Consider the following 11,807-nt stretch of genomic DNA (forward strand, 5'->3'; position numbering starts at 1 on the left):
AGCTTTTGCAAAAATTACTCTTGTGCAATCATCTAGTCTTCTAGCAATTCTTGTAGTGCAATCAGAAAGGGGGGGGGGAAATCGGTGGTTTAGGGTGCAAAATTTCTATTCCTAAGTCCTACATAACTGGCCACATTTACTTGCTTGGCCACAAAGCAGGAGGTGTTAGTGCTGGTCTCTACTGAGATTCAGAAAGCGTGCACTTACACAAGGGAACAGATGCCTTCAGCTCACAGAGAACAAGATGCTATTTCAATGAACATTACTAATATTATTGTTACGCTTTTAAAATTAAAGATGTTATTGGCCACCAGGCTTACAATTTCCTAAGTGTCTCTGGCTATTGTTTCCTGATCTTTGTTACCTGTGGAGCATAGACTGGATTTTTACAGCTGTAGCCCTAAAGGAGCCTATACCTTAAGCAGACCGGCCCTCAGTCATTTACCCACGTGACTTTGCCAATGACAGCCCCACCTATCTTTTTTGGACCTAAACAGGAGGAAGGCTGTTGGGGTACCTGATGGTGATGATGCCTTGGGGGGGGGCGGAGCCTAAGAGGGTAAGCTCAAATTTGAATGTGTGGGGCCAATGCACTGCCAGACAGAGTCAGTGAGGCAGCAGGACTTGAGGCAAGCCTTCCTTGGCCTAAGACTAAGAAAGACACCCTGGAATCCACAATGGACAGGTAAAGCCGTCTCCTCATGGGGTGGGGGTGCACTGGCTTTCCTCTCCGAGCAAATCTGAGCTTTCAGATTGGTAGCTATCTGCTTCTCTCCTCTCACTATCTGACTCACTGCCTGGGCAATCTGCACGTTTATTTCTCTGGATCTGTCACATCTGTTCAGATCTTACACGCTCTCTGCCTGATTCTCTCTGTTCTCTCTCTCTCTTCCATATTCAAAAGAACTCCTATGTGCCACGTATGGACTCGTCCTGAGATGTGTAGTGCAGTTCACACTAGTTTAGAGATTCAATTCATGAAAAGGTATAGCAAGACTAGAACTATATTATAGACAGTAGTGGAAATTGTACTAATAATTTTGTCAGCATTCACCTATAAAAGGACTTGTAAACCTTCCTGGGGACTCTTTACTGAAAAACTTAGTTACAGAGTAAGGAGATTATTTTTTAATGCCCATATGCAAAATTAACTGCTTGAAAGTCACTAGGATGTTACGTATCTGTTACAGGGAGAAAAATCAGTCAAGCATCAGTAAATAACTTTATTTAGTGTTAATTGTTAGGCAGTTAGTGGCATTTTTACTCCTTATCTAGTCTTCCTTTTAATTTTTTTTTAATTTTTTTTTTTATTTTGAGAGAGAGAGAAAGAGAGAGAGAGCAGGGGAGGGGCAGAGAGAGAGGGAGAAAGAGAATTCCAAGCAGGCTTCATGCTGTCGGCACAGAGCCCAATGTGGGGCTTGATCTCATGAACTCTGAGATCATGACCTGAGACAAAATCAAAAGTGGGACGCTTAACCAACTGAGGCACCCAGGCGCCCCTACGTATATAGTCTTTCAGTTTCACTTAACTTACTTCTTAAATGTATTTTTAAGATTATCAGAATGTTTTCACAAGCAGTTTATGATAAGTTATTATCACATAACTTATGTCATTCCTACTTACTACAGAAGTAGGAGAATCATACTTAATCCTTATACTTTATCTCAACTTAACGCTTTTACAAAGCGTTTACACTACAGAATTGATTTTTTAAATTAAAAAAAAATTTTTTTTTCAAAAGATTTCAGGTAATCTTTATACCCAATGTGGGGCTTGAACTCACAACCCCAGGATCAAGAGTCTCATGTTTCATCAGCTAAGCCAGCCAGGTGCACCCAGAATTAAGATTTTTAATGGGAGTCTAAATGTTCTTCAGCAAATTTTCTTGAGGGCAAAAATGTCAAATGTCTGCTCAGTTTGCAATCAGATTTTGAAAATAAATCTGAGGTATAAAGAGGTAAAGGGTCCAGTGAAAATATTTGTACATAATGAAATGCAAAGCAATGATTAAATTCGTAGTTGAAGTTCAAAGACACAAAAAGGAGAAAAGATGAAATTCAAGAGGAGAAAAGGGGAAATATACAATTATCATTAAGGAAAAGAAAATCTGCAGAGGGCATTCGTCAGGATTATTTTTAACCCATTTGTCTCTGTTTGCATTGCTGGGGATACAGCGATGTTCTGCCTCACGGGGCACAGCTGTCCAGAGCAGCTGGCAGCCCGCGACCTTGAAGGACTACCTCTACAAAGTCCTTTGTACCCAAAAGAGAAACCAAGAGAACAGGATACTGGAAATGGGCTCCTAGCTACAGTTGAAGGAAAGTGATGGACCTAGAAGGTTAACTAACAGGTCACAATCAAGTGATTCGCTTCACTGTGGTCGCTTCTGACAAACAGTAACGGACTGCTGTATTTTCCCGTGAGGCAGAAGGCAAAAGTCCATCTGAATTCCCTCACCTATCTCACATCCCTTCCAGAACACCTTTTCTTCCTCCCAGCAGCAGATCCGCTGTGTGTGATACGGTACCTCTCTCCACCCTTTGCTTAGCCATAGAGCCCAGCAGGGTACGTTAGGTGTTTAAAGAAATGTCTCAGTAAAAGATGATGCTTAGTCTGTTTAAAACTGAGTCCCCTGGGGCACCTGGGTGGCTCAGTCGGTTGAGCGACCAACTCTTGATTTCAGCCCAAGTCATGATCTCACTCACGGTTGTGGGATCAAGCCCTACGTCCAGCTCAGCTTTGTGTGGAGCCTGCTTAAAAATCTCTATGCCTCTGCCCCTCCCCCCGCTTGCTCTCACATGCCAATTTTTCCTTCTAAAATGATATGATTAAGCCATTTTTAAACGTGTGTGAGGCGAGACATTTTAAATTGAGATGGCTATAAAAAGCTCGTCCTTGCTCACCTAATTAATAAGGGTGACACTTGGATACTTAACTCTTGAATTCAGGGTCTATCACATGTATTGCATTAAAATTAATTCCCAACCTACGTCATCACAAAGACTGGGACATGTTTGTAAAACCTTTATTCACAATAGCCTCAAAGTGGAAACAGTCCAAATGTCCATCGACAGGTGAATGAATACACGTGCTCTAAGCCATGCAATGGGATATTACTTCGCAAAACAGAGGATCAAACTATTGATACATGCAACACTACAAATGAATTTCAAAGTGAAACAAGTCGGACACAAAGGAAGAGATAATGTAGGACTTATACGGAATTCTAGGACATGGATAGTGACATACGGTGACAGAAAGCAGATTAATGGTTGCCTAGGAAAGGGGGGGAAGAACTGACTGACATAGTGAATGAGGAAACTCTGGGGAGGCGTCCCCTGGAAATGTTCTGTATCCTGACGGTGGTCTCAGCTTTGGGTGTTTACATCTGCCAGTACTCACAAAATTGTACATTTTAAAAGGGTGACGTATGTAAATTATACCTCAATGGTTTAAAAAAAAAAAAAAAGGTGAAATAAGTTTCAATTCTCTTGCCAGCCAACCGTATTCAAATCCTTGCCTCGCTCTTTGTTTTTACAAGTTCACTGCACTTTTTCTGTTTGTTTTAATTTGAGAGAGAGAGAGAGAGAGAGAGAGGGAGAGAGAATGAACGGGGGAGAAGGGCAGAGAGATAGAGAGACAATCCCAAGCAGGCTTCACACTCTGCACTGAGCCTGACTCTGGGCTCCATCCCACGACTCTAGGATCATGACCTCTGGGACCGTGACCACAGCCAAGCCGAAATCAAGAGTCAGACGTTCAACCCGAATGAGCCACCCAGGTGTCCCTACAAGTTTACTGCACTTCAGCCCTGGGCCACTAAGTGGCAGCATTGTCTCCACAACTCGATAAATCCATTTCTGGAAGAGACTAAAGACAAAACTCGGAGAAACCATCAGTGCTTTGGTATCAACCATACTATAGAGCTTGTGTTAAATCCACAAACGCAAGGAAACTTGAGTCAGCACAGAGTATTTCCACCAATGCAATGCAATTTAGTGCTCGTGACAAGTAAAACACTGCGCTAGGAATAAGGAAAACAAGGGCAACCGGTCCCTGCATGCGAGCGACATAACGTAATGTTTAGATTATATTGCCAAGTGCAAAAAGCAGCAGAGTGCAACATTCCGTATGAAATCAGTAAAATCCAAACCATGTAAATATGACTATAAAATACTAGAAAAACATAAAAACTTTAACTCTTAGATACTATCCTAAATATTGAATTAAAAAATTTTGTTTTAATTTTTAAAATTTTAATTCTTTAATATTTATTTATTTATTTATAATTTATTTTTTTCAAATTACATCCAAATTAGCATATAGTGCAACAGTGATTTCAGGAGTAGATTCCTTAATGCCCCTTGCCCATTTAGCCCATCCCCCCTCCCACACTCCCTCCAGTAACCCTCTGTTTGTTCTCCATATTTGAGTCTCTTCTGTTTTGTCCCCCTCCCTGTTTTTATATTACTTTTGCTTCCCTTCCCTTATGTTCACCTGTTTTTTATCTTAATGTCCTCATATGAGTGAAGTCATGATATGTCTTTCTCTGACTTATTTCGCTTAGCATTAATACCCTCTAGTTCCATCCACGCAGTTGCAAATGGCAAGATTTAGTTCTTTTTGATGGCTGAGTAATACTCCAGTGTGTATGTATATATATATATATATATATATATATATATATATATATATCATCCATCGATGGACATTTGGGCTCTTCCCATACTTTGGCTATTAATAGTTGATAGTGTAATTCTTTAGTACTTTGAAACGTAACACTTAACTTTTTGTATTATTCAAGTTAACAACAGCCAACTACTACTCTTACATTAAAAAGAGATTTTTTTCCTCATGAAGTGACACTTTTCTGCCTCAAAACACGAAGTCTAAATGGGGAGATAGGTCAGCAATCAATTGGTAACCAGGGATGAGGGATTCGGTAGGGATGAACTGGAGAACCAAGGGAAACTACAGGAGGGTTTTTCTTTTGAATGTTTATTTATTTATTTATTTTGAGAGAGAGTGCACATAGGCCCAGGAGGAAGGAGGGGTAGGGGTAGAAAGAATTCCAAGCAGGCTCTGCAGAGTCCTATGCCGGGCTTGAATCCACGAACTGTGAGATCAGGACCTGAGCCAAAATCAAGAGTCAGGTGCTTAACACACTCAGCCACCCAGGTGCCCCAGGAGGGTTTTTGTTGTTGTTAAGTGTTCGATTTTTGCCTAGAAATTTGGGGACGGTGGTAGCAAGAAAAATAAAAAAATAAAAAAGAGTTGAATTGTGGTTAGGCTTTGAAGGATATGTAGGTTTTGTCCAGTGAAAAAGACAGGAAAGCATTCACCGGGAGGAAGTGCATCAGCAAGGTGATGGGAAAGAAAAAGCCTCAGAACACATGAGTACCACAGGCACTTGAAGGTAGGGAAGGGCAGGGGGGAAAAGTAGTAGGAAAGGAGGCTAGAGATGTAGACCGATAACCAAATGTAAAATCTGGCCTAAATTCCACATTAAAGAGTTATGGGCAGGGGCTCCTGGGTGGCTCAGTCAGTTGAGCTTCCGACTTTGGCTCAGAGCATGATCTCGAGGTTCGTGAGTGCGAGCCCCGCGTTGGACTCACTGCTGTCGGTGCAGAGCCTGCTTTGGATCCTTTTTCCTTCCCCCTCTCTGCCCCTTCCCTGCTCACGCTCTGTCTCTCAAAAATAAAACACAAAAATAAAGAGTTATGAACAGAAGAGATTCACTGGGAGCTTTTCAGCATGGAAATGACATAGTCACGCCTGGGTTTTTGCGAGATCACTCTGGCACAGCACGGAGAATGTTCTTTTGGAGGGTCTGAGGGCAGTGAGACCAGCTTAGAGGCCAGAACAACATGACAACAGAAGGCAGGGGCTTGGACCGAAGCAGAGAACAGGGGGAACAGTGCAGATACAAACTCAAGAAATGTTCGGAGGTTTAAAAAATAAAAATATTAAAAAGCAAAAGAGAAATATTTGGAGAACTGAATCAATATACTTAGATCATTACTTAAATGTGAGGAGTTAAGGAGAAGAATCAATGACCCCCAAGCTTTTAGCCTGGTTACTTGAGATGGAAAAGTAAGGAGAGACAGGATAATCAGGATGGCCGGCAGTTTGGGAATTCTGTTTTGACCGTGTTGAGTTTGAAGTACACAATGGACATTCAGGTAGCATTTGGAGGGGAACTCTGAAAGAAAAAAATTATGGAACCCCAGGAACAAGTTTGTAATTCCAAGTTGTCAGCATCTAAAAGACAGCTGTGGGAGGAGACTGTCCTGTGAGTGCACATGGTTTGGGGGTTCTGGCTACCTGTCAATTGGTCTTAAATATAAGCACGAAGAAGGGTTAATAATGGAGTCCAAGTTCAGATCGGGTCCTGATCTCACGGTTCATGGGTTCGAGCCCCGCGTCGGGCTCTGTGCTGACAGCTCAGAGCCTGGAGCCTGCTTAGGATCCTGTGTCTCCCTCTGTCTCTCTCCCCCTCCCTTGCTCGCACTCTGTCTGTCTCTCAAAAATAAATAAACATTAAAAAAAATTCTTTAAAAAAAAAAGCCTGAAGGAAAGCCAGGAGTGACCAGAGAAGGAGCTGTACTCCTGTATGTTCCTCCCTCTCTCACCCACAGCCTCCTGATGAAGCAGAGGAAGTTTCTCTACCATTTCAAGAATGTCCGCTGGGCGAAGGGTCGCCATGAGACCTACTTGTGCTACGTGGTGAAGCGGCGGGACAGTGCCACCTCCTTTTCATTGGACTTCGGTCACCTTCGAAACAAGGTATCAATTATTTGCTTCCAAGGCAATTAAAAGCTAGACTATGGGCACTTTTAAAACCATCTGCTGACGGTATTACATTTCAACCTGTCTCACATTTAGGTCTTCAGATTTCTTTCTTTCTTTTTTTTTTAATTTAAGAAAATTTGAGGTTTGTTTATTTTGAGAGAGAGACAGAGAGAGACAGAGAGCACAGGATAGGGGCAGAGAGAGGGAGAGAGAATCCCAAGCAGGCTCCGCACTGTTAGCATGGAGCCCACATGGGGCTTGAACTCATGAACTGTGAGATCATGACCTGAGCCCAGATCAAGAGTCAGAGCTTCAACCAACTGTGCCACCCAGGCGCCCCAATCTTTTTCTTTTTTAAATGTCCACGAAACTCAGGGTGCCTGGGTGGTTTAGCCAGTTAAGTGTCCAACTCTTGATCTTGGCTCAGGTCATGATCTCACAGTTCGTGAGTTCGAGCCCCGCATAGGGCTCTACCCTGATGGTGCAGAGCCTGCTTGGAATTCTGTCTCTCCTTCTCTCCGCCCCTCCCCCACTTGTGCTCATGCACGCTCTCTCTTAAAATAGATAAACTTAAAAATAAATAAATAAATGTCCATGAAATTGTAATTGTTATGCCCCAAAGTGTGTCATCCAATGTCCTCCCCAATCATGCTGGGTACATTACTGCCACACCTTGCTTCAATGCCAAGAGTTAACTGCCCCCAAAATCTCTCCCCTCTCCCCAGCAAATGAATTGCCTTTGAGGTTAAGGAAGAAATCAAATGTAGGAGCCTTTTGATTTAGGAGAATATTATCAGCTCATTCAAGCTAAATCTTAAATGCGAAAATCAAATTTTCTTTAGAATTTTTGAAAAGTAAGGAAGAAAAATTGAGGAAACATTAATAATGACTCAATTCTGTTTGCCAAATGATTCCTATTCCCTTCTGCTCACACAGATCATAAGCCAATGAGTACATTGAGTATGAGACCCAGAATACTCAGGGAAGCTTCAATTGGCTGATTAATTAAACCGATCTCTCAGCATCTAGAAGATCAGAGAATTACACTTCCAAGAGACTTCTTCACCATAACCAGATGGGTTTACATAAGCTTCTGCCAACGATTATTTCCTCTCTCATAACAGGCAGTGACATCTGGTATCGGTGGGAGTCCCAGGGAAGAATCCATGGGTGGAAGGACACTGACTCATTGTTTAGTGTTTATCTGACTGTTCAGTTCCCTTTGCCTCCATTTGTATTGCGTAAATTATCTCACTACAATTGTTTAACATCCTAATCTCTTTCTTGTTTGTTGATGTGGCACATTCTACATATGGAAGGCTTTGCAGTTACCAACCCTTTATTTCTTTCTCATTTAAGCCTCACACCAGCCTATTTCACTGGTATGGAATTAGAAGATCCAAGAGTTGGGTAAATTGTCTCAGTCACCTGAGTGGTGACGCCAGGAACAGGAACCTAGATCATCAGATTCCGGGGCTAACGACCTTCCCGCAACACTAAGCCGACTTGCTATATCTCACTATTGTGAGATTATTATTACAATCGCAGGGATCACACCATGCGCAAACACATTCAATTGTTCTTAATCCTTAGCAGTGCCTATTACCTCTCTTACAACACCCCTCTGTCGGCCTTACCCTGATCTGTTTTGCCCCTTCGTAAGTTTCCTACCTCCCCCTAGCGGTCTGGTGTATTTCTACGATGTCAAGCAATAGGACTTCCTTCCAAGCCATTTTCTTTCTCCTTAAAGGTGCAAAAAGTTAACCTCACAAGCGCAGCTTAAAAAAACTCCACGACAGTGTGATGCTACTTCAACCAGGCTCATTTCATCCTCCCGGTCCACAGAAAAATCCATAACCTGTCTCCATGCCACAGGGCCACGGCGGCAAAAGGGTTCGGGCCTCGCCGCTCCTTCGGGGAGTTAGCAAAACGTTTTGCAACGTTAAGGCCCAAAACTGCGGACACCCCATAAAAGATTACTGTGGGGAGCAGGTGAATCAATGACCATAAAGCTACCGGCGCCGCAGTCAAGGTCAGTGAACGTCACCTAAGTCGTCTGCTCTCTCCGCAGAACGGCTGCCACGTGGAACTGCTCTTCCTCCGCTACATCTCCGACTGGGACCTGGATCCTGGCCGCTGCTACCGCGTCACCTGGTTCACCTCCTGGAGCCCCTGCTACGACTGCGCCCGGCACGTGGCCGACTTTCTGAGAGGGTACCCCAACCTCAGTCTGAGGATCTTCACCGCGCGCCTCTACTTCTGCGAGGACCGCAAGGCCGAGCCCGAGGGGCTGCGGCGCCTGCACCGCGCGGGCGTCCAAATCGCCATTATGACCTTCAAAGGTGCGGAGGGGGACGTCTGCTGCGCAGGCGCCGTGCGGCAGCTCTGGTTCAGGATTGCAATTCAGAATGAGAAACGTCGGGGCGGGGGGGGGGGGGGGGGGGAATCCAGCCGAAAATTATCAACTAGAATTGGAGGAAAAGAATTAACGGCTTGGACACCAGGCTTTGGGGGAGATGAGAATTAAGGAGGAGGGGCTGTGGGGGCATGAGGGGGGGAAGGGTTTTCTTTCTTTTCTCTTGATTTGGGATCTGAGCTGTATTAAACCCCATCTCCCTCCTTTTTTTTTTTTTTAAAGATTATTTTTATTGCTGGAATACTTTTGTGGAAAATCGTGAAAAAACTTTCAAAGCCTGGGAGGGGTTGCACGAAAATTCAGTTCGTCTATCCAGACAGCTTCGACGCATTCTTTTGGTAAGGGGCTTCTTGGCTTCTCCTTTCCTTTCTCTCTCCAAAGTCATCTTTTCCTGCAGCGACTTGTGTTTTCCTTTCTTATATTTTTCACACTGTCGTTATGTGCGCGTGTGTGTAAATATCACTCCTTATTTTTCCCCCGGTGAAAGCCTATTTTCTGGCTTTTTTTGTTGTTGTCGTTTCTCCCGCATTCGAGTTTGCTCTTCTGTTTCACAATTCAGAGCCCTCTGCCAGGATGCCTTTGCCTTCCCCTCTTTGATCCCTCACATGTCTCTTTCTTGGTTAGAGTCTCAAGAGCTGTCTTTTCCTCCTGGTAGCGTTCCTTCCTCTTCTCTTCCTGTCTCTTCCTAGTCCCCCCCCCCCCCCCCCCCACTTACTTTCCTGCAAAATGTTACAAAGTCATCCCCTGAGTCTCCTTCTCTTTCTCCACAGCCCCTGTATGAGGTTGATGACTTGAGAGATGCATTTCGTACTTTGGGACTTTGACAGCAGCCTCCAAGAATGTCACATATTATAAGCTATCTCTGAAGACAATGGGTAAAAGGACGATCTTTCAAGAAGTCTGTTTTTCTTCAACTCTCACTTCCTTAGAGTTTAGAGAAAAAAATATTCGTATACAGGGCTTGTTTAAAAAACATCTGGAAAGTAGACCAAGAGCACAGGCCCACCGAGGTAGCGGTGCAACCGGTGCAGGTTTTAATGCAACAGCGCCCTCTACTGTGAAATGGCAGAATTGCAGGGCCTGGGAGCGCCTAAAGTGTCCTGTTCTATGACTTTTAGGCTGGGAGGAAACAGAAGGTAACTCCCTAAAAGCATGGTGAGAAGATCAAATATTTTATAATCAGTTTCTTTTATTATTCGTTCTGAGTTTTTCAAGGATATTACTGATACATTTTTGTACTCTTTGCCTTTGGGGTTCACTTTCAAGTGAACAGACCTCCACCAGTCCATGATCTATGTAGAACCACCTAATGAAAGACTCTGGGTGATTGTAACCCCCAAACATCTTCTCAGAGCATTAATATCTAAGCATGTGCTGTCTGTTTTAATTGTCTGAGGCATGTTTTCCTGTTTGCACACACAACGGTTTTTTTCTTGGTATGGAATACGCGCGATCACCTTCAGGGTATTTTATAATAAAGGATCTTAAAATGAGTATGAGGACTGACAAAGACGCTCTGAAAGTTAGTTGGTGCTTCAAGTCACACATCTGGAAACACAGATCCTTTTTAAAGAAGTCCATAGTTCAGAAAACACAACCACACATTTCGCGGGTAATCAGGTAACACTTGGAGAGGGGTTGCTTCAGTGTTAAAACCAGGCACCTGTTCTCCCCGATGGGTCTGTTAACTTGAACAGTGTCAACCAGGCCAACAGGTTCCTACTTTATGTGGTGCTTCTCTCAAAGAAATGTTCACTATTTAAGAGAGTGTGATAAAAAGAGAATAATATTTGGGAAGGATGACCGAGCATAGCAAAGAAAGAGTGTTTTATCCAGCAAAATGTAAGGGAGCCAGCCTATGGCACAGAGACTGCCTACGTGTAACAACTATCCTTGACTGTGAGAAAAATAGTCAAAGCAACCACGTCACTGTGCAGTTATCTCCTGGAAACCCTTGCAATGCAGATAAATAGATCCACAGGACAAGCTGAATGCACAATCGTATTGTCCTACAAATGCAAACGGGTGCCAGAGCCAGTCAATAAAAGAATATAAGTTCTTTCAACAAACTGCTAGGACAATGGATATCTATAGGCAAAAGAATCAATTTGGATCTCTACCACATGCCATATATAAAAGTTAACTCAAAATTTATCAACTGCCTGCATGTAAGAACTACAGACTATAAAACCCTTAGAAGGAAACAGGTGAAAATCTTCGTGACCTTGGATTTGACAACAGTCTCTAAAATATGACACCAACAGCACAAGCAACAAAAGGGGAAAAAAATAGAGAGATTGGATTTCATTAAAATGAGAAGCTTTGGGGCTCCTGGGTGGCTCAGTCGGTTGGGCAGCCGACTTCGGCTCAGGTCATGATCTCGCGGTCCGTGAATTTGAGCCCCGCGTCGGGCTCTGTGCTGACAGCTCAGAGCCTGGAGCCTGTTTCAGATTCTGTGTCTCCCTCTCTCTGACCCTCCCCCGTTCATGCTCTGTCTCTCTCTGTCTCAAAAATAAATAAACGTTAAAAAAAAAATTAAAAAAAAAATAAAATGAGAAGCTTTTGCACATCAAAGGATAGTAGGAAGGAACTGAAGAG

The 11,807-nt window shown here is 43.3% G+C and overlaps 1 protein-coding gene across 1 annotated transcript; it reads left to right on the top strand.

Moving 5' to 3' along the window:
• Positions 1-560: 560 nt before the first annotated feature.
• On the top strand, positions 561-10,702 carry AICDA (activation induced cytidine deaminase). The gene is made up of 5 exons (XM_058743779.1): positions 561-685; positions 6,640-6,787; positions 8,865-9,135; positions 9,432-9,547; positions 9,980-10,702. Exons 1-5 carry the CDS (start codon positions 576-578, stop codon positions 10,031-10,033), a joined length of 699 nt encoding a protein of 232 aa, XP_058599762.1. The 5' UTR covers positions 561-575; the 3' UTR covers positions 10,034-10,702.
• Positions 10,703-11,807: the final 1,105 nt, after the last annotated feature.

Source organism: Neofelis nebulosa, chromosome 8 (assembly GCF_028018385.1).
Source record: "Neofelis nebulosa isolate mNeoNeb1 chromosome 8, mNeoNeb1.pri, whole genome shotgun sequence".
NCBI lineage: Eukaryota > Metazoa > Chordata > Mammalia > Carnivora > Felidae > Neofelis > Neofelis nebulosa.